Source organism: Solanum tuberosum, unplaced genomic scaffold (genome assembly GCF_000226075.1).
Source record: "Solanum tuberosum cultivar DM 1-3 516 R44 unplaced genomic scaffold, SolTub_3.0 scf00136, whole genome shotgun sequence".
Classification (NCBI taxonomy): Eukaryota; Viridiplantae; Streptophyta; class Magnoliopsida; order Solanales; family Solanaceae; genus Solanum; species Solanum tuberosum.
This window is the reverse complement of record NW_006239061.1, coordinates 1,393,396-1,415,612: the sequence shown is the minus strand read 5'-3', so window position 1 is coordinate 1,415,612 and position 22,217 is coordinate 1,393,396. Positions and strand designations below refer to the sequence as shown.

General features: G+C 33.7%; 3 protein-coding genes across 5 annotated transcripts; 1 reads left to right on the top strand and 2 right to left on the bottom strand.

Moving 5' to 3' along the window:
• Positions 1 to 293: 293 nt before the first annotated feature.
• LOC102596569 (ABSCISIC ACID-INSENSITIVE 5-like protein 5) lies at positions 294 to 4,615 on the top strand. Its single transcript, XM_006351767.2, has 4 exons — positions 294 to 1,155; positions 1,268 to 1,339; positions 1,969 to 1,998; positions 4,110 to 4,615. The coding sequence occupies exons 1-4, from the start codon at positions 484 to 486 to the stop codon at positions 4,188 to 4,190; spliced, it is 855 nt and encodes a 284-aa protein (XP_006351829.1). The 5' UTR covers positions 294 to 483; the 3' UTR covers positions 4,191 to 4,615.
• Positions 4,616 to 5,915: 1,300 nt separating this feature from the next.
• Positions 5,916 to 8,610, bottom strand: LOC107061426 (uncharacterized). Of its 3 annotated transcripts, none has more exons than XR_001473972.1 (3): positions 8,425 to 8,610; positions 6,684 to 8,043; positions 5,916 to 6,248 (listed from the first exon to the last, which is right to left on the bottom strand). XR_001473972.1 is itself a non-coding variant. In XM_015310662.1 (2 exons), exon 2 carries the CDS (start codon positions 7,976 to 7,978, stop codon positions 6,803 to 6,805), a length of 1,176 nt encoding a protein of 391 aa, XP_015166148.1. In that variant the 5' UTR covers positions 7,979 to 8,043; positions 8,425 to 8,610; the 3' UTR covers positions 6,510 to 6,802. The 3 variants fall into 3 exon arrangements, 1 of the variants encoding a protein (XP_015166148.1); XR_001473973.1 differs by lacking the exon at positions 5,916 to 6,248 and adding an exon at positions 6,258 to 6,348; XM_015310662.1 differs by lacking the exon at positions 5,916 to 6,248 and having other exon boundaries at positions 6,510 to 8,043.
• A 1,862-nt stretch (positions 8,611 to 10,472) lies between these two features.
• LOC102596237 (tubby-like F-box protein 8) lies at positions 10,473 to 14,885 on the bottom strand. The gene is made up of 6 exons (XM_006351766.2): positions 14,441 to 14,885; positions 14,016 to 14,064; positions 12,748 to 13,215; positions 12,467 to 12,554; positions 11,886 to 12,018; positions 10,473 to 11,399 (listed from the first exon to the last, which is right to left on the bottom strand). Exons 3-6 carry the CDS (start codon positions 13,093 to 13,095, stop codon positions 10,685 to 10,687), a joined length of 1,284 nt encoding a protein of 427 aa, XP_006351828.1. The 5' UTR covers positions 13,096 to 13,215; positions 14,016 to 14,064; positions 14,441 to 14,885; the 3' UTR covers positions 10,473 to 10,684.
• Positions 14,886 to 22,217: the final 7,332 nt, after the last annotated feature.

Sequence of the window (22,217 nt, the reverse complement as noted above, 5' to 3'; positions counted from 1 at the left end):
TTATAAAATTTTAATAGGCCTATTTTTTTACTTTCATATCGGGTATTTTGAATATAATTTCTCTATCTTATAATATTATGAATAGATCTAAATTTCAATTATATAAATAATTTTCTATCTGACAAAAGTAATAAAATATTTATTAGAAGATGAAACTTTTTTTAAAATTTGGTACGCTATTTAAGAAAAAAAAAATATTATTAAAATTAAAAAGTTAATTTTTTTAAAATTACAGTGTGGCGTAAAATTGAACGGAAATACTTGAAAACACTTGTTGGTGTGCTATAATAAGACAAACTAGTTTGGAGTTTCTCTTTTCCACATTCAAGTAAGCAGTTCTACACGCCTCTGGAGAAGACGAGGAAGAAAAGCTGAGAGAAAAAGGGAAAAGATCCAAAGTTTGTGAAATTATAAGGAGTTATTGTGTATTTTCAGAGGAAGAAAAGGGAAGGGAGAAACGAGATCCCTACGAAGTCGGCAACTATGGCGTCAAAGGTGATGCCGTCAGCATCAACAACGCCTAATTCGGATCGTTCTTTACATCCCCAAAACCCAACTTCTTCTCTACATCACTCTCATCCTTCTAGAAACTTCGATTCTATGAACATGGATGAAATTCTCAAGAACATTTACTCTGATTCCGACCCTTTTGCTTGTTCTGTCTCTGCAACCGCCGCCGCCGGCGGTGGTGGTGATGATGTGGGGCCTACTAAGACTGTTGATGAGGTGTGGAGGGAAATTGTAGGAGGAGGAGGAGGAGGGGGAGGGAGTAGGGAGCCGGAGATGACTCTGGAGGATTTTTTGACCAAAGCTGGGGCGGTTACAGAGGAGGATGTTAGAGTTCCGGTAATCGCTCCTCCTCCGCCGCCTCCAGCCACGGGGGCTCCGTCTTCCGGAGGGTTTGTGGTGGATAACATGATGGGTACTGGGAATTGTCAGTTTCCGGTGGCCATGCAGAATGGACCAGGGGGGTATGGTATGGAACCCCAACCCCACATGGGATTTGGAAATGGGGTTGTGGCTATTACTGGGAGTGGAAGAGGGAAGAGGAGGTCAACAGTGGAGGAGTTGCCGGCTGATAGGGCTACACAGCAGAAACAGCGACGAATGATCAAGAACAGAGAGTCTGCTGCCAGGTCTAGAGAGCGAAAGCAGGTGTCTTTTGCTTTCATTTTATTTAATTTTCTAATCATGTGGATGATCATAGGTTTTGTTTTTTTTGGGGCGAAAATTGAGACATGCATGTGTGTTATTAATGAAATTTCAGGCTTATACAGTGGAATTGGAGTCTCTGGTTACACAATTGGAGGAGGAAAATGCAAGGCTGGTGAGGGAAGAGGTTAGTTTAAGTTCTCTTCCAAAGTGTGGTTGATCTTGCTTAACATTCAAGCTGATTGAAAGTTTTGTTCTTTTTCATTTGAACTCGTTTTTCGAAGTGAAGTTGGCTGGTATTATAATTTTGATTTCCGAAAATTGAACGAGTCTTCTACACAAAAGTTTTTAGCTTTATGAATTTCAGTTGCACTGTACTGTAGCCTCGCTCATCTCAGCATTTTGGCTTCGGGCTTTGGTTGAATTCATATCTTTAGGGTACTTGTGATTTGTGAAATTTCCATTTTCTTGGTAATAAAAGCATTCAAGCTGATCTAAAGTTTTTCGAAGTGAAATTGGCTGGTATTATAATTTTGATTTCCAAAAGTTGAATCAGTCTTCTACACAAAAGTTTTTAGCCTGTTCATTTTGGCTTCTGTCTTTGGTTGAATTCCTATCTTTATGGTACTTGTGAAATTTCCATCTTCTTGGTAATAAAAGCACGTTTTCTTTCTGTTCATTTTATTTTTAAGAACTGTAATGCTACTTATTAGTAGTTCTGATTTCTTGTACTTGGAGCTTGTAAAATTAAGTTTCGTGTAGGATAGTATGTTCCAAGAAATTTCTAAAACAACCAATTCTTTTGGCCTTATGCAGGAGGAAAAGAATAAAGAGAGACTTAAGCAGGTATGAATTTCGCTCCTTGGCGCTATAATACTACGCCACTTCAGTAATAAAATTTAGGATGCATTAGAAATGAAATTCTTGGTGTATATATTCTTATGTATTGCTCGATTAATTCTATATTCTTGTGCTTGTTCTATTGTCTAATAAACACAGACATGCTCCTACTCTTACTGTTTCGTGTTGCTTGCAGTAACCTTGGTACTATTTTCTGTTTCTCTGTATGAGCTGAGTTTTGTTATTTTCCACCTCTTATATAAAATTGAACTTGTTCATTTCTTGTGACATTATTGCTTGTTGCTATTCATTCTCTTGTGGACACGGAAAGGAATTCAACCGATTAACTGAGCAAATTGAACTCCAACCTCACTATTTTTTGTGTGAGGATTCAGGAATGGGTCAAGCAGTTTATAAACAACTAGTTCTTCATGTGGTAGTCCTTTATGCAACATTGCCAAATGATTTACCTGCTTACTTATAGATCTGCAATTCTCCAACTCTAGACAATCGGTATAAAAGCACTTCTCTAAATTGCTACCCTTGTTGCATTTGGCTTCAAAAAAAGCAACCCAAAATTCAAAAGGTTCCTACAAAAAACACGGCAAAAGAAAGAACCAAGACCTTAAAGATGAAGTCAATCATGACTAGAATGCAGAACACAGTGCAAATATATGCACACACGTGTCGAATTGACAACTGTTTGATTTCTTCTTCATAAATCTATATCTTGATGGATAACTCCAAGAGTATTGAATTGTCGGTCAGATATATGTACTTCAAACTCCTGTGAATAATAGTCTTTGGAACTTCTCTCAAAACCAGCTTAAGAACTCCTTTAAATTTTGATTTTTCTTAAATTCTTCATCTTTCTTTCCTTTTTGAATTAGGAAACATTTTTTGTGCAGTCATACTCATACCTATGCATGTAAATAGACTGTTCTTGATATAACCTTATGCATTTGTATATAAGTTGTATGTGTCAAACACAGTTAGTTAGAGTTCGGAGATGATTCCATGAAGTTCTCTGTTGCAATGTCTCTTGTATTCTTGCTTACACTTTTGCTTGTATGGAGATTGGTTCTTCCTCTTTAAAACATCAATCTTATGCTGAGTTAATGTCAGTGTAAGGGTCAGGGAGGTTGAGATTTTTTACTACAACTCTGCCTTCTGATAGTCTATGTGCTACTTGCCCATGAGATTAAAGATATCAAACTCAGTGGTAGTAATTTTGCGATCAGAAGGTTAGTTTCTTTCTATTGGCACTTAACCTAAGACAGTCTTTCTTGTCTCTTTTTTTTTAAGAAGACCTTGAATCTTCCTAAACTAAGATCAATGATCTTTGCTATTTTCTTTTTTCTTCTTCTCCTTTTCTAAAACAGTCATTTTATTTTCTTAAACTAAGATCAAGGCTCTCTTTTCTTCCCATCCTCTTTCGTGAAGCAAACTCTGCATTTTTTGAATGGAGGGATGGAATAGGGTATGTTGGACCAATCAAAGAGAAGCTGTTCTACATTTTCAATCTATCGGGTGTTTGGGTGATCCTACATTGAACCTGAATCTGTTTTTGACGTAATTCCTCCTGCATGAACCTGAATCTGATTCTGATAGTCGTCCTAGTTTTTATCATTGGCTTTGCATTGTTCTGCTCTTGTTATTTCAATAAAACTAGTTACAGGGGGACATCTTAAGCTGTTCTTTTCCCCCTAAATTAGAAAACTTATAGGTATATAGTGTGAGAAAAGGGAGATATAACGAAACAAAAATGGATCTTGGGAGAAGACTGAAAGAGCTAAAGGAGTCCAATGGAAGATTAAAAATTTCATGATATTGATCATTTTTTTTTTTTTTGTGTAGTAACCCCCTGGGTCTTATGGGGAAAAGGAAGTGGCGGGGTTCCAAAAGATCCAAATTACCCCCTATTGTCCACTATTTTGTGTGGTCATACATATCAAATTCTAAAGACCGGTATTACTTTTTTAGCCTAGTTTTAAAATGAGATTTGTATGTGAACTTTATGTTTGCAGTCTGAATAAGATGTGTTGGGAGGTTGCTTTCAGTTGTTGGAATGTGTCTGTTCACAGTTCAATATTCATTTTCATATTATTTCCGTGCAGATTATGGAGAACCTGATACCAGTTGTAGAGAAGCGAAGACCACCTAGAGTTCTGCGAAGAGTTCGGTCTATGAGCTGGTAGGTTGTCTTCAAATCTCCTTAACCATAAGAAGTAAGAATCGACATGGTGCTTCTGTTGGAGCTGCTGAGAACTCAGAGAAGGAAAAGGTTGTTCTGGTTACCAAAGGGATTTGGGACCGCACATAGTCTGTAGTTTAACTTATTAGATAACAGAACCGTTAAAGAGAGCACTGAAGGTGAAAAAAGCTGCAAAGTTCTATCATGAATTATGCATGACTAGGGTATGTAGTATAAAAGGCTTGTAAGCTTTCTGTAGTAGAAGAGAATATATTGTAGTTTTAGCTTCCGCAGGCATATCATGCTGGTTGCAGGGAAGAATGATGAACTTACTTGGTTATATGTCTATACTACTAATAACTAATGTTACAGTAGTGTCTGTTTTTACAATAAGAGGTGTTCTTATTTATACAAGTATTTATGTTCCAAGTCTTGAATTAATGTCTGGATTAGCCACAGTGAAATTGGTATCTAATCAAAGTAATGCATTGTTTCCCTGTGCCTTGCAATTTGATCAGGGGCAGGGCAGGGCAACTTTTTTCTTTTAGAAAAAATGCAAAACATGGTAGAGCAAAACATGGCAGAGTAGGGCGGGTTAAAATCTTAGTAGTTCAAGGCCTGCTCCACCTTAATCCATGACCCCATGTATGATGTAACTAACTAGTTCCCACGATTCGCCAATTTCATAGACTAAACTAAAAGAGTGATTCAGTCGATTCAAAGGTAAGAAAATACCCCTCATGGGACATGACATTCGGTAGTGAGTTATTCTCAACATTTTTGTTTGTGACAAATTTTAGGCAATATCTCGAAGATAAAGATTTATTCTGATATCATGTTAAATGAGAAATTATATATATTTGAAGTGGCAATATTGTCAAAGTGACACATAATTGAACATCCTGGCCAACAAAAAAGTATGGTGGGATCCATAATCAGCAAGATCCAAAACAGTTGTAAGAGGAAGCAAATAGCATCATGTCTGACAAATGTCACATCAGAAATCAGAATTCGGAAAATTCCAACCATAGGATTTAAAATCGAACGAATTGACTGTCAACATAACAAGTACTTTATTAAATATCTATTACTCTTATGCTTCTTAAATATCCATCACTAATTTTGAATGTAAAACAAACATGTAAGGCCAATTTCATTTCTTGTTTTGGTTTCATGTACTTCTAGTATCACAACACACAATGGAGTCTAATAACATACTCGGTATAATTCTACAAATAGAATAATGTAGAAAGGGTAAGACATGTGCAGATTGTATCCGTAGAAAAATTGTTTCCGATAGACTGAGAAGTTTACTAAATATATCTATAAACCTAATTTAAAACTCATTTTAATCATACCAGAATTGTCATGTGCCCTGATACAGGCTGTTCTCACATGGTCTTATTTGATAGCAAGTTAAGGAGGGACCAACAATAACTGCTCAAATTTAATGTGCAACCCATCTTATTGACAAATGGGATGACTGCATGCTGCAGACATGTGAGGCTGACCAAAAATAATTATTTATATCAAATAAACATAAAAAAGTTTGAACCAAAAAAAATGCAAGGACGATAAAACAGAGGTATCAACTTCAACATTAAATTGAGATAAGGTATATTTCATAATTAAAGTAACAGGAAATACTCAGGAGTTGCTGTCTTAAATGTCCCAGATAAGGGTAACTCAACCTGCAGATAATGTAACATGGGACAAGAATTCCAAGTTGCAGAGGGAGTTGCTTAATTTATTCTAGCCAAAATATAGAATGGGAATTGCAGAAATGCATAAATCCAGTAAACCAAAAGACTATATCAAAAACATTACTATATTAGTATGACTGAATGCTGCAAATACTAAGTAACAACTGCGGATCGATCGACTATAACCAGAGCGACAAAGGAAATCAACCACAATCACATTGAATGATGCATGCTTAATTTAAGCAAGCTTCAGGGGAAGTATATCTATCACTTGATTGCAGCTGGTAAGAAATGGTGAAGAAAAACACTAAGACGCGAAGAATCAGGTGGTTGAATAAGATAAAATCTTGCACTTGTCCCTGCAGTTCAAAGAAGGTTGTCTTTTCATTTGGGGATTCAGTGCACCTGAATGAGCTAATTACATTCCTAACATTATGCGTCTAAAAGACATTGAAATCTCTGCAAGGCCAAAATTACTGTTAGACGATCTCTGCATATGGTAAATACCAAGTATATGAACTTAGAACTGACAACTCTTATCAGCTCCTCAAATTTCAACATCATTGACAATACAAGGATTGTCATGTATTCATCAGTTAATATGTATGTCACCAAGGAGATACAACAAATCAATAGCTGCATTCAAGTAAAAGTATAATCATGACAAAACACCTTCTCCACCCCCCTCCCAGAAAAAGGAAAAAAAATTAAAAAATTTAGAAACCATCACAATCCAGAACATGAAAATGGAAACTGGTTTTACATAAGGTATAGTAGTGCATACAAACAGTTACCTGCTAAAACCACAGTTGCTACATTTGTTTCCTTTTTTACTTCTTTAATACCAGCAAAACCAAAATAGGAATGTATATATGTTTTTTCATTTTGTTAGAACTTGAAGACGACATATAGTCTAAGGCTGATTCGCACTTCCCAGGAGTTCAAGACCCTCTGCCCGGCAACTCATAATTTTTCTGAATACTTCCTTTAAATTGCGTTCTAGTGGAGTAAGACCAGTCTTAAGAACTTCAGAGACAGCTGATAAATCTTCTCCACCCTTTTTTATTTCTTCCATCAGATCCTTGGTCAACGGTAATTGAGCAGAGTCTATCAAGTCAGTCAAGTGATGGACACATTTTTCTAGCTTATATATTTCTTTCAACAATCCATTTGAATTGCGGCGCTCTGGCTTCTTAGCTTCATCCATTATCCTACCATGAAGCAACCAAAGGGCATTGCTCCATGAGAACTGCCTTGGGATAGAAAAATGAATTTGGAGGCTTCGATCTTGACAAGGGACTGCAGCAACAAGAGCCCACAGTACAAACAGGAGAACAAAGTTCATTGTAAAGACAAGGTTTGCTATCCCATTTGTTGCAGCTATTTCATGTCCACGGGGAGGAACCAAATGGCTTGCAATTGATTGGAGCTGTTTAGATGCTGACCAAGATTGAGACACACTCCAAGATAGAGACCTTGAGTGCCCAGAAGGACGACGCTGGTGATCCTTGGTTTTATTATGGCGTCCAAAAGAACGGTTCCTCTGGGAAAGAACGGTTCCAGTTTCTTTCTCTTCTAGCATCACAAGAGCCAAATCCATCAGACTTTTTCTAGTCCGACGTAGCTGACCATCGCCAATCGTCTTTTGTCGAGAATCCAATGAAGAAACCACAATTTCCAAATGCTTCTGCCAGAGTCGAATTTTCCCAGTCCCATCACGGGCAGCATTGCAAATATCAAGTGCTTTTATAGTTCTATCAAAGTAGTCAGCCAAAAGCTTATCTTGAGGCGATTTCAAGAGGAGTTCCTTATTGTTGCTCAACACGATTCTGAACTCTTCCTGACAACTGTTAAACACATCTAGTAACTTCCGAATCCATGCAATGGAAAGGAATTCATCACCAGAGGCAACCGACAGTTCCTGAAATCGAGTAGCCACTAGATTCTGAAATACTCCCTGCTCAATCTCCTGAACAGTAGAATCATGATTCAATTCCACAGAATGAACCTGTTCACTTCTTATACTCATAATTGAACGACGGAATGACGCAAATGGCATCGAAGAACCACGACTATCTGAAGAAGGCATTTTCACCCGCTAAACAAAACCTCCTCAAAATCTCTCCCTTTTTTTTTTTATAAGATTAAGTAACACTGCAATTGACATAACACCAAACAAGAAAAAGTAAAATCAGTTAACAAGAGAGGGAAAAAAAACCCATCATTTTTATAACCCAATATAGAAATCCTACAAATTTCCAAAGGAAACACAAACAGAAATAAGACTACACACCATAATTCAGCTAAATGCTTATATCAAAACAGACCCTTTAAGGGTTTTAACGGTTACAATTCCAAACAAAAACCAAAACCCACTTCATATTCATAGAGACAAAATCAACATAAACCTCAAAAACATGGAATTTCAAACTCAAAAAACAAACCCCAAATCAAAATTCAATTTCCAAGAATTAGATCTTTATGAAACAAATAAAAAGATTGTAACTTTGAGTTAATAAAAAGCAAGAAGAATACCTGAGAAGGAAAAGCTAGTTGAGGAAGAAAGAGGAAGAAGGGAACATATATTGAACCCTAGAGAAGGACATGAAGGCCCCTTGCCTTTGCTGGTGACACAAAATATTGGGTTGCAAATCGAGACGTATTTAAGAAGCAAATGAAAATATATTACAGTAATAAATATGGCAAGTTAACCAAGACAAGTTTTTTTTTTTTTTTTTTAAGAGGTAAAGCACCATTTCTTGATTTACGAACCAGAATGTTTTTCAGGTTTTTGCATTAATGGTCTTCGAAATTTGAACTTATTCTATTTCTCCCCCTCAAACTTTTATATTTGTACTTTTTCTTATGGTGGTGCTAAAGGTATTTATACTTTATTCCTTTTTATATACTACTCTTTGTTCTTATGCTATTTTATGGTTCTCCCAAATGGAAATCGATAATTCGAATTGTAATAATATCGATTTAGTGATGATGGGTTATTAATTTTGTAATTTGGATAATAATTTTATTTTTTTAATTATCGAGTCATTGATTTTAATGATTTGAAGTTTTTTTCTAACAGGTTAACCAATAACTCTATAGTAAATTATATATATTATTCGGTAAATAAAGTTATTGACTTAGAATTTAATTTCATATTTTTATTTCTTGTTGTCTCAATACAATGTGCTAGTTTTTTTTGCTTTTGAGCAAGATGGATCTGTTAACTCATGTGCTGGTGTGTATGATTCACTTGGTTTGTCACTTTGTTTTTGAATGTTTTTCAACATATTCGTTTTGTGTCAAATCTTAGTGATTAAATCGTGATCAATAATCGATAAATTGATAAGTCAATATCTTAATGATTCAATAACAAATCTAGTATATCTACAAACCAATAATCAATAAATTAAACCAATATACTTCAAATCCGAACAAAATCGATCAATACGCAGACATAACCACATTTATCTCGGTGACCATTGTTTGCTTCCTCCTTGCATCATTTGACATCTTTTGTATTTGATTACACGTGGAAAAGTTATTAATAGCAGGTGCCAGGTGAAATTACGAAAATCTGAATTCACAAAAGATGACAAATATTTACTGAAATATTAGATGTGTTATAAGTTTGTCTAGATACTAATCATATTACCATTATCATATGGTCAAAACAACACAGACACTCGAATTCGCAACTTTCTGGTTGAAAATGGGAGGACTTACTATTCGAGCAACCCCCTCTCGTTATTTTATTTTATTTTCTTGTGTTGTTTTTCTTTTAAGTGATTTTTAAAATCTAGGTGCAATTTATCAAATTGATTAAATTTAAAATAATAATATATTCCACATCTTCCTAGACATATCTATTTCATTGGGTTTTTCTTCGAGATAGTGTTTCAGACTTTTTGAATCAAATTCTTTATTTTAGACATGCTATTTTTTCCCCAAAAAAAATAAATATCTAACATGCCCAGTTTGGACTGTACACTAACAAAGCTATAATCTTTGTTTTATGTTTGATAACTTTGACAAATTAAACCAATTCTTCAACAATAATATACATAAGTTATGTGCAGGTGTATCTCTGTGAGTAGATAAAGTTTTAAGTGTAATAATGAACAATAATTTCATTATAGTGTTGCAATAAATTTATTAAAAGTAGTTGAAAGTGATTTATTTTGGATTTTATATGTACAACTTTTAAAATACTCCCAGCTTAATTAGACTTGAAGTAAAATATTCTATTTCTTGGTAAATGACTTGAAGTAAAATATTTATAGTTGACTAGTCAAAGTAATTGATTTAGACTCAGATACCCGTTTAGTTTTCAAGTTTCAACCAGTTATGTTAAATGAATTTAAATTCCAAATAGAAAAAGGCATAATACATGTGAGATACACTTGAAATAATGTCGCATTATGCCACGTAAAATTTGTATATCTATTTATTTAACTTTATACAAGTTTAAATATACACGAATATCCTTGCTCTTGAACAGTTTTCAAGTCACAAATGCGATAAAATGCTCTTAATATTACATGCGTATAAATATCTAGTGTAATCTCATTTTCTGGTGGAAATTCTTGTAAATGGCAGTGATGTAGTCGGTGCCCTGCGCATTGATCAGAAATAGATTTCTTTTACAACTTTTCACAGGAAGCATTTTTACGCCATGGCGTAATTTTAGGGGGACAATCTCCATTTTCATTAGTGAAAAGAAGTACAACAAATCCAGAATAGAAGCATTACAGTTAATAACTTTAGGCACCCTAAATGTAAAAATGTTATAGCTCTATTCACAAGCCAATTTTGTGTCAAAGCTGCTCAAGCAGATGGCAAATGCCTGAAATGCAGATAGAGGATACCGGTAGTCCATGGTAAACATATCTTTGCCTACTTTCCCGAATTGCAAGATGATTTTGTCATGATCTGATTGACTTGTTGGCTGAGATGTTGTCGGTGCAGCAGCAGGTTGTTGAGTGGCAGCAATCAACTGGAAGTTCTTGACAGATGCAACTGTCACTCGTCCTCGGAAATTCAGACACCAGCACTGCAGTTGTTCATGCCATCGTGGAGCCTTGTTCTTTAGGACCAGTGGTTTCCCCTTGTTATCATCTTCCTCATTAGTTGATCCTCCAGCAATATCAGAAAATCGCGCACTACTGAACTCCGTGGAATGATCAAGAGACTTTGAGAAAGAAATGCTGCGGAATGAATCCTCAAGGGGCCTTGAGAGAAGCTTTGGTTGACCAGGCACAGAGCCACCGGCTTCAAGGGCTGAGTCAGGAATTGAGTGCATGACGCAGTGCATTCTCCGTGGACCCCGTGTTCCAAGCACATTCAGCTCGTAAGTGATCTGGGATATGATATAGCTTCCAGTTGGGACTTTAGGAGAGACTTTCTTGGAAGTGAATCTACGGCTTGTGCGCCCCGGAGGAGGGACATGTGCACCGGTGTGAGGAGGCTGTGTGTCATATATAATGAATTTTGTACCTAGAAAATTCGATCTGCAATGGACAGTGAAATTATATCATCCCATAATGAAAGGAGAATCAATAATATAAATGTACTAGTATTATTTAAGATACATTCCTCAACAACAGAATGGAAAAGGGACTTTGATAGCCCAGACTATATAATAAGATGATGCCACAGAGAACTTCATTTCAGCTTTTATCTAGGACAACTAGCGTCACGTAGAACTTCTATTTTCCTGATCAATCTATCCACGCGTAATAGACTATATGTCTACTTATTTTCCATTGAAAACCATGGCTAATTACTGACGAATCTCAAGTCTCCACGGTTGCTCATGCTTTAGTATTGGTATTAGCTAACAACGGAGAAACCATTTTTGAGGAGAAGGGATGATGAATATATCAAATGCGTGTTTCTGTTCTTTCATTAAATTAAGATTTCCTGATACATCTCAGTAATACCAGGTAAAAACAAGAAAGTTATTGGAAAACAAATTGAATAGCTTGAGTAATTACCTTAATTTTCCAATATAGGTGTTGCTTGATCTAGAGATGTTTTCTGCATCCATTGAGATAACATACTCTGTGCAAGTCGTACGTCTAGTTCTTTTTGCAGAGAGAAGGAACTTTCCATTCTCAACCAACAATGCTACAAAGAAAGTTGAAATACTCATTAACCTCTGAACAACTGCCACTCACATAGAAATTATATGGGCAATGAAGCAAGAGTAACTAAAGCAGTAACGCATCACAACCAAATATCTCTAGACAGAGATTACAACTGGAAATATAAGTCTCTATGATATCATTAACTCAATTGAGAAAACTTTTAAATTATTTTGATTTGTTTCCACTTTACGCCTTTGGGTTTGAGTGGGAAGGGACGGGGGAGGAACAGATCAGTGGTTTCATCTGACAGGAGATTGGAAAGACAGCAAAGATAATGGTTGCCTCCTGTTCTAAATTGCAAGTACCTTCTATATGCCTCGGGTGCAAAGATAGTATCATTGAATTTTTTCAACGAACGGATGAGTTAAATATATGTATGTAAATTATTTAAGCATCAAGCCAATATCAGCCTACAATGTAATGCTTACCAGGACTAAGACACAAGAAAAGATGGTAAGTCAAATTAGATTTATCCCGCTTGATGAAGCACTGAATAGTTCCATCACGAGGCCCAGGCTGTAAAGAGAAGGTAAGAGATTAGTCAATAGACTTCTCTAGCATGTAACTTCCACTACAACTATCCAACTCTAACGGTCAATAGAACTGCCACTTGGGTTGATCCCACAGACCACACAGCAACCACATATTTCTGAACTTTAAAATTTAAATAAGTTAGCACAAGAAATATTCCTTCAAGCTAAAGTAGTACCTGCTTTAGGGAAACGGGAAAAGTTAGCTTTCCACAAAATTCCGGATTTCTAACAATGTCTTTGCACATACTCCTCCATGACCTACAGACTGCAGCACATGCTACAACATGCTTACGACCGGGCCATGTGCTCTCACTCTCCTCTAACCTTCTAACTACATCAAAAAGTAGCTCTGGAGGAAGATTGGCCCAACAACTATCTTGGATAACAGGAGGCTGGTCACTTAAGTCATAAAATGAACCATGTGATTTGTCCCTATGATGACCAGACAGCCTTAAATCGAAGCTTCGCCTTGATAAGCTACCAATACTATCTCTTACATCACGAACTATACTGCGGAACGACATCTGAACTTGAAACTGTTAGGTCAAAGGCCAAACACCATAAATAAATGTTACTGGCCTATTAACTCTTTCATATCATACAATCTTCCAGTATCCTAAAGAAAGCTTGACAAATAGTTACAGCTGCAAAAGAACAAGAAAACAAGTCGTATTTCAGTAACAAGAATAGATTTCTGAAGAAAAACGAAGATGAAAAAGAAAGAAAGGCATATAAAGAGAAAAGAAGGGAAAGGGAAAAGAAAAGAGCATAAAGAGACATCTTCACATGGGCACCTAAGTAAAGTAAATCACATGACTGTTAACAGATGCAACTTCTTTAGATTCTTAAGGTGCTGCCTCATGCCAGTTGTCCTAGCTGAGTTGCAAGAAAATGAGTATAAAAGATATAATTGCTTTCAAATCTCATCAATCTTTCAGTCAAATCATCATTAATAATGAAATAAGCTACTCACATAGAAGATGTAAACTCGCTGAAGTTGACACCAACAGGTATACCAAGCACTCAAGCAGTTCAAAACCAGATTCCAGTTCAAGAAAGGAAGATTCAACTCTTTGTCAGTTTATCACTCAATGTCTAGATTCAAGTCAGGAAGTTACAAATTCATTTCTCTCTCAAAGCTTAATACTAAACATATCATGCAAATTCCATAAGCAGCTACGGAGACAACCAGAGTCTATAAAAAAACGTTCATAGCCTTTCAAGTACCAATTTCATTATTGCAGAAGCTTTACTGCACCGGGCTGCCCTTTATCTACTTTTTTTTTTGCCCTTTATCTACTTATGACCAAAAAGAAAAGGTTTTTTCCCTGTTAACTTTTTCTAATTACAAACCAACATAGATACTTCATTTCACATGAAAACCTACAACTTAAACTATACATACAGGTTGAGGTACAGATGAAGAGTCCAGAAGATAACAAACCTGCATAGTGCTCTAGGATAATCAAAGCTCCATAACTTCTTTTAGAATCCTGAAAAACCCAAGACAACAAGATAAATTTCTCAGCAAAACAAAAATTAAAACTCCAAATTCCCAAAAGATCAATAAAATCAAAAAACAAACCACCCCTCTACACCCAACAGAAAAAAAGGAAGGTAAAAAACTTCAATCTGAAGATGACAACCTTAAAAGATGAGATTTTTACCAAAAGGGGTAACTTATCTTCACACCAGAAAACATGGGGAAAAAAAAGAAGCCAAAAACTAGATAACCCAAGAATATCTCCACATTTGCAGAACAGTAAACATACATAGTAAAGAAAGAAAACCAAGAAACAAATCTACAGACACCAAGAAACATAAGATCTGAAAATAAACCAGCAGAGCTCAAAGATCAGAGATCTGTACCTTAAAACAAGAACAAGAACAACAACAGCATCATCAAGAAACCAAGAATTTCATAGATAAGATAAGTAGATCAAGAAAGGTAAAGTGGGTCAGAGCCAAGAAACATTATTTTTCAGAAATATCATCATCTGTATGAATCAGTATTTACTACAAGTCTCTATCTTTCTCATCCGGACTCAAACCCCAACATTAAATGCAGTTCAACAAACCAGAGAGAGAAAAAAAGAACTGGTGAAGAAGAAGAGGTAAGAGAAGAAAAGGGGATAAACAAAATAGAAAAAGAGGATGTTGCATATACTTTATTAGCACTAAGAAAAATAGTTTAATGGTGGTCACACACACACACACAAAAATAGTAAATTGGGCACTACGTGAGCAGTATCCAACTGAGGCTGCCTCTACGAAGCTACCAACATATGAGACATGGGAACATGGAGTTTTTGACTTATTCTTTTGCTCTTATTTTAACAAGGAAAAAAAAACTAAACTTTTATACTCCAACAAACCCGTGTTCAAACTTCTTTATAATGACGTTGTTATTTTATTTTTGATTTTTAAAAACGAGTTTCTTTCGTTTGAAAAAAGGAATGAGTACATTCTATTATAAGTTTGTTTTTATAATCATTTTTTTTTTAATAATAACTTGATAACAGATTTTTATACATGTTTAGAATCATAAGATTAAAAGACATTTTGATATATTTGATATAAATTTAATTTAGGATCACCTAATTAAAAATCATATAACATAAAATGAAAATCAATTTTAAACAGAACTTAGTTGTTATGATAAAATATTACTAAGGAACGATTTTTACATTCAAAAATTTCCTTTTTTTTCTTTTGTAGATGTTTGTTTACCTTTTCTTTTTATTTGTCTAAAAATGCTTCTTTTTTTATACTGAAACAATTTCTTACTGTAGAAATTGCATTAGTATGTAAGGAATTAATATTTTACATTTATAGTAGCATGACTAAATTTACTGAATGTGTTAGCCATATATTATACGTTACGCATATAGCATTAAATAAATAACCAAATTACTCGTTGCTCGGATTGGATAAATTTGAGAATAAAAAAATTTAAAATAGCATTAGTAATACTTTTGAAAATAGAATACCTGCTCCTTAAATAGTAAAAATAAAATACATGTTCCTTGCCTTAGTAGATCAAAATGTAGTCCAAATACTTTTGTAATAAATAGGATATGTGTGGTATGATGGATAAGGAAAATTAATTGTGGGATAAATTTTTAGTACCTTTAATGTTTTGATTTGTTAGACAACTTCTATCAGAATTTATAATTAGATAGCGATAAGTTATTCATGTCTTTGGGTGGAGGAATAATTTTAGGATAAAATAATAAAAATACGTCCCTCAAAACCTTTTTATACATCACTAATATAACAAAGCTAAATAAAGTGGAAACTATTTTCGTAAACAAATAATTTATTTTTAAAATTTATGCAATGCATGTTATTTTAATCACCTAAATTCAGTAATTCACAACCTATTTATCATATCCTCTAAAATTTTCTATCATTTGAAATTACTAAAAGTCCCTATTTTCCTCCTCTCTCTCTCTTCTATTTTTGGATACATCACTCTTACAATATGTATCGGGATATGATGTATTGGGACAAGTGTGTTTTGTATCAATAAAGATAATGTATCGAGACGCGATCTATCGAGACGTTATGTGATGTATTCATAATCCTTAAATTTCAAGAGATTGTAATTCGGAAAAAAAAATAAGAATAAGATGTTATTAGCTTTTAACATTATGAGATTTGTGTAATTTTTACTTTTATTAATACAATAAAGCAAACAATTAATCAAAGATTATATTCAAATAGTTAATCTGCATATAACTAATTTCAATATAATTAATTTCATAACTTTTCTTCAAACTAGACACCCCACGGAATAATATTTTTTTCGTTGTGTTAAATAATTGTTGGTATTTTCTCATCTACTTCTACCTGGCTAATGCATGGCCATAGTAAAATTGAAGGCTCTTCATTAATAAAGGTAACCTCTTTTAAAAAGTCTACTCAGCAATGAATAGACAAAGCTAAAAAGGCAAAAAGAAAAAGAAAAGAAAAGAAGAACCAAAAGTCAATGGCAATAACACTTTTTACCAAGTTAATTTAAAGGGAAAAAGGATAAATATACTCTTGAACTATCGTAAATGGTATGCAAATATTCTCCGTCATACTTTTGGGACATTGGTGTCCCTGTCATCCAAAAACTAGAGCATATATACTCTTATACTAACGGACATACACGTGTCATAATCTTATTCATCGATCCAACATTTATTGACGGATAAGATTGTGCCACGTGTCCCTATTTAGTCTTCCGTTAGTGTGAAGGGCATATATGCTCTAGTTTTTGGACAACAAGGGCACCAATGTCCCAAAAATATGCCAGAGGGTATTTGTATACCATTTACGATAATTAGGGGATATATTTCTCTTTTTTCCCTTTAAATTAACTTGGTAAAAAGTGTTATTGCCATTGACTTTTGGTTCTTCTTTATTAGGAGACATTGAAATAAGGGGTTGGTTTTCCTAGAGAAGCATACATTACATTAAAAAAAAAAAGATTTTAGTAGCAATTAATTAACGGGAATAACTCAATTATCGCTAAATATATATTTTTAGCGGCAATTAGTACTCTTTGTATATGTTCCTAAAGCCTTTAGCGACATTGTATCTAATGACATTTAACTAATGTCGATAAAGACTTAACATTTTTTATTAATGTGTGTTTATTATCGCTAAAAGTTATTTTTGTTGTAGTGGTATAAAATAGGAAGCAAAACACTTTGATTGTAATTGGAATTTAACTTTATTTATTTATTTTATTCTTTCTGACATGCATATATATTCAAGTTCAAAATTAAACGGTGGAGGCTCTTTTTTTATATTATAATGAATACACTTTTGATTTAACATAACAATATATATAATTCAATTTGACTTTTTTGACAAAATCCAAGAAGAAATTTAGGAAATATTAAGTGTCATGTTTTTCAATCTATAGAACTACAGACACCTAAACCTGACCCACTATTCCTATTCGCACTGTTTGGTATAAATTAATTTTAGTTTTTTTTTAATCGGGAAAATGGGAAGGAGATTAAAAGACATGAAATCGACTTATGAAAATTAAAATAAGTCAATTAAGATACTAAGATTTTTTTTCTATATTATTGGTTATTTGTTAAAATTTATTTGTAAAATCATTGAAACTTTAACTTTTGATTATTTTCTTAGTAGTAAAATTATAAATTGAACATACATGAGATGTCACTCTACAGATCCATAAAATTTACGCATTGTACCGTGCCTTAAGACTTATGTCTCACCTGTGCTACATAAAACGTCACACCTTATATACCGCCCCACCTTTTAAAACACGGTTGGTACCTTATGCAAGTGTAATTTATAGATCACTCACACATATTGGGGTAGAATTAAAAAGTCATGGAATCATCTGCACCGATTATGTATTCATACACTATATTTTTTTTATTTCGTCATGTTTCATATGCATATGTGTATACATAGTGAATTATTTATATACGCAAAATTTATAATCACCGTATTTCATATGCATACGTATAAGCATAGTGAATTACTTATATACGCAATTTTATATATATATATATATAGGGCTTTCATCAATTAATAGAGTAATTAATTTTTCTTCAAAGCTCATATCAAGAGCATGAACTCGTGTACATTGACAAATCTACCTTAGGGCTTAGGCTAAGGGTGGTTACGTGACTCCGTTCATTGAAATTTTCTTACTACTACTTAAGTCTACTTTTAATTGTCATAATTTCCTTATTTATAATCAAACGATAATAACTATGTACCCGAGGAGACTCAAACTAGAATCTTTGATTAAAAATGAAGAAGTACTTTGACTAATATTTTACGATGTATTTTTTTCATGAGATGCAAAAAATTGGAATTTATAGTATTTTTTGTATAGTTTCTGAATATCTATTTTTATTTAAAAAAATATCAAATTGATGTAATTTAATTTAACTTTGAAAATTAGTCAAATTGACTTTCAAAAGCGCAACATGACAATTAAAAGTGGACAGATGGAGTAAAATGTACAATATGCAAAAAAAAAAAAAGGTAGTAAATTATATAAAATCATAACACGTTATCAATCTGCGCTATTGTTATATTTTTATGTATAAATAGAAGATGTTGAACTCTTTTCGATTATTTTATATATTTACTTATTCATATATTTTGAACTTTCTTAGTGAAAATTGGAACTCCGCATAGTAATGTGGTTAAAGAGGTGAATTGAAGGTTGCGATTAGGCTTTTGACTTTGCAAACAATAATTGAGGAGAAAGAAGAAAATTGAAGGGGAAAAAAAGGTGGAAAATATAGTAAGAAGGTGGTGGGCGTGACAGTGAACAGAACAAAATATAAGAGGTAACAAGAAAAATGCCTTTTATCTAAACTTAAAAGAAGAGGCATGCTTTGCCTTTCATCATCATTCATGAAAATTGATAAGACATTTATGTTTAAAACCGGCAAAAAATTAATAAAATAATGTCTTTTTTAAAATTTATTTTGGATATGTTTGTTTTTTCCCTGTTGAAACTATGTTATACATGTTTGGCCATCTAAAGTAAATTACCAAGGATTCCTTAGTAAAATGATTACTATAGTATATTTTATAACATAGGAAAGCGAATAATTCAAAGTGGATTATTCTTAAATACCATACACAAAGTGGATACCATTCTATGTTTGTGGCGATGATACAAATTTTATGTGATGCGAATCAGAATTTAATGTAAGTTGTGATTTTTATCATAATGATGAATTTGAGATTATGATTTGATTAAGTTGAAGTGTTGAACTATCGATATATGTAATGTACTTTACTCGTTTATAGTTAATCATGTTTTACCACATGCAACTTGCCTCTTGCAATATTCTTACAGTAGACAAAGATAATTACTTCAACCTAAGTACTAGGAGTATTATTAGTATTAAATTGGCTGATAAACCTGACATTTAGAGACATTTCAGCATTTTGAGACAAACTCGTGACCAACCTAATCATTTTTAGTTACGACTTACGAGGATCGAAATAAAATATAGAGCACAACTAGCTTGTTTCTCCTTATTTTTGAAATTACACTAAGTATATTTGTAATAGTTATTTTTGTTGAAGAAGAAGGAAGCTGACGATTGGAACATATCAAAGAACAAGTCCAACGAAGCTGACTGACGTGTCTGCAGCAAGTGTTGATGAAGAAGCAAGCTGACGATTGGAACATGTCAAAGGAACAGGTTCAACGAAGCTGACTGACGAGTTTACAACACTGCTCTAGAATTAGAGTCGCACTAGGATTAGACTACTTATATTAATTAGGATTATATTACGACTAGAATTATATTATGATTAGGATTGTATTACGACTAGAATTATATTATGATTAGGATTATATTACGACTATAATTATATTATGATTAGGATTATATTACGACTAGAATTATATTATGATTAGGATTATATTACGACTAGAATTATATTATGATTATGATTATATTACGACTAGGATTAGATTATATATAATTGTATTATTATTATTATAGTAGTAGTAATAGGTATTGTAGTAGGACTCTAAGTATAACTATACTTAGAGTCCTACTACAATACTACTATATAGTAATAATAATAATGCAAATATAAATAATCTAATCCTAGTTGTACTAAAATCATAATCATAATCTAATCCTAGTCGTAATATTAATTTCCTTTGACATGTTCCAATCGTCAGCTTCCTTCTTCATCAACACTTGCTGCAGACACGTCAGTCAGCATCGTTGGACCTGTTCCTTGACATGTTCCAATCGTCAGCTTCCTTCTTCTTCAACAATTATTATTATTATAGTAGTAATAGGTATTGTAGTAAGACTCTAAGTATAGTTAACTTAGGACTTTACATTTTTCTACATGGTATCAGAGCATAAAAGCTCTTCCGCTCTCTGAGTATTGATCAAAAAAAAGAAAAAAAGAAAACACACGTTGCAATGGCCCCTTCTACCGAAACCATGTCAACCTCCCCACTTCACCAAATCATTGTCGCTTGCTCCATTAAACTTAAGCCAACAAACTACACACAAATATCCCAATTGATTCACGTGATGAAAACAAACATATCTCATCACAGAGAATGAACCAAGTAAAAACAGTTGTTCCACTGGACAAACTGCTGGGAAAGTTATAGAGGTCGAGAAGGATGCAAAAGAAAGTAACACCATTGCTGATTGGAAGGAGAAATATGTGTTACTAAGGAGTTGGATCTCAAGCACCTTGACCGAAAAAAGCATGCACCTAATTGTGGGCTGCTCAATTGCCAAGGAGATGTGGGAATGCTTGAAAAAAGTTTATATTCAAGCAACAAAAGTAATTTATTTTGCTAGAGATTTAGGTCTCAAATACAAGACGTTTAGGATAATCACATTAGGTAAGACACTATATTCCACCCTTAATCAATTTATTTATGCTCTCACGAGTTTTGATATAAGGGAAGATGAAGAAGAGGTGTCACAACAAAGCCATCACATGGTATTCTCTGCCTTTTTGAGCAGGGGAAGAGGAAACAACAACATCAACTCCAGAGAAATAGGTTTCAAGCCTGCTGGACAGGGAACAAGTTCTCAGAACAGTCAATATGGACCAGGTTCTCTGAACAATAAAAGTTCTCAAAGTGAAAATAAGGAGAGGAATAATATTAAGTCATGTCAAATCTGTGGTAGGAATAATCATACTGCTCTTAAGTGTTTTTATTGGTGGAACTACTCGTATCAATCTGCAGATGAACTATCACAAGCAACGACTAGCCATCACATTTATACCGAAGCATTGACAAAACAATTTTTTGCTGGGTATTCAAAGTTTTTTTTTTGCTGCGTATTCGAATCAAGCTAGGAGTAACCGTTCCTCTATTCACTAGCTTGAGGGGAAGTGTTGAAGAAGAAGGAAGTTGACGATGGGAACATGTCAAAGGAACAAATCCAACGAAACTAACTGACGTGTCTGCAGCAAGTGTTGATGAAGAAGGAAGCTGACGATTGGAACATGTCAAAGGAACAGGTCCATCGAAGCTGATTGACGAGTTTACAGCACTGCTCTAGAATTAGAGTCGCACTAGAATTAGACTACTTATATTAATTAGGATTATATTACGACTAGAATTATATTATGATTAGGATTATATTACGACTAGAATTATATTATGATTAGGATTATATTACGACTAGAATTATATTATGATTAGGATTATATTACGACTAGAATTATATTATGATTAGGATTATATTACGACTAGAATTATATTATGATTAGGATTATATTACGACTAGAATTATATTATGATTAGGATTATATTACGACTAGGATTAGATTATTTATAATTGCATTATTATTATTTTTATAGTAGTAATAGGTATTGTAGTAGGACTCTAAGTATAGTTAACTTAGGATGTTACAATTTTCTCCCTATATAAGGAGGTTGTAACTCAACATTATTTTCATCAATATAATCCTTGATTTCTCCCTATATGTCGGTGAATTAATTGTAACAAAGAATGATTAGAGTTCATATAAAGATGGCAAATATGATAAATTCAACTTGCTATTATAATTTCAATATGTAGTTTCTTTCACCATCATGATGTACAATGCATCCATTAATTATTATGATTTATGACAATTATAATGA

Coding starts and splice junctions, on each gene's coding strand:
- LOC102596237 (XM_006351766.2), bottom strand. CDS start 13,095: ATGTCGTTCCGCAGTATAGTTCGTGATGTAAGAGATAGTATTGGTAGC. Junction 12,555..12,747: donor TTCCCGTTTCCCTAAAGCAG/GTACTACTTTAG, acceptor TTCTCTTTACAG/CCTGGGCCTCGTGATGGAAC. Junction 12,019..12,466: donor TTTCTTGTGTCTTAGTCCTG/GTAAGCATTACA, acceptor CTTTCTTTGTAG/CATTGTTGGTTGAGAATGGA.
- LOC107061426 (XM_015310662.1), bottom strand. CDS start 7,978: ATGCCTTCTTCAGATAGTCGTGGTTCTTCGATGCCATTTGCGTCATTC.
- LOC102596569 (XM_006351767.2), top strand. CDS start 484: ATGGCGTCAAAGGTGATGCCGTCAGCATCAACAACGCCTAATTCGGAT. Junction 1,156..1,267: donor GGTCTAGAGAGCGAAAGCAG/GTGTCTTTTGCT, acceptor ATGAAATTTCAG/GCTTATACAGTGGAATTGGA. Junction 1,999..4,109: donor ATAAAGAGAGACTTAAGCAG/GTATGAATTTCG, acceptor ATTTCCGTGCAG/ATTATGGAGAACCTGATACC.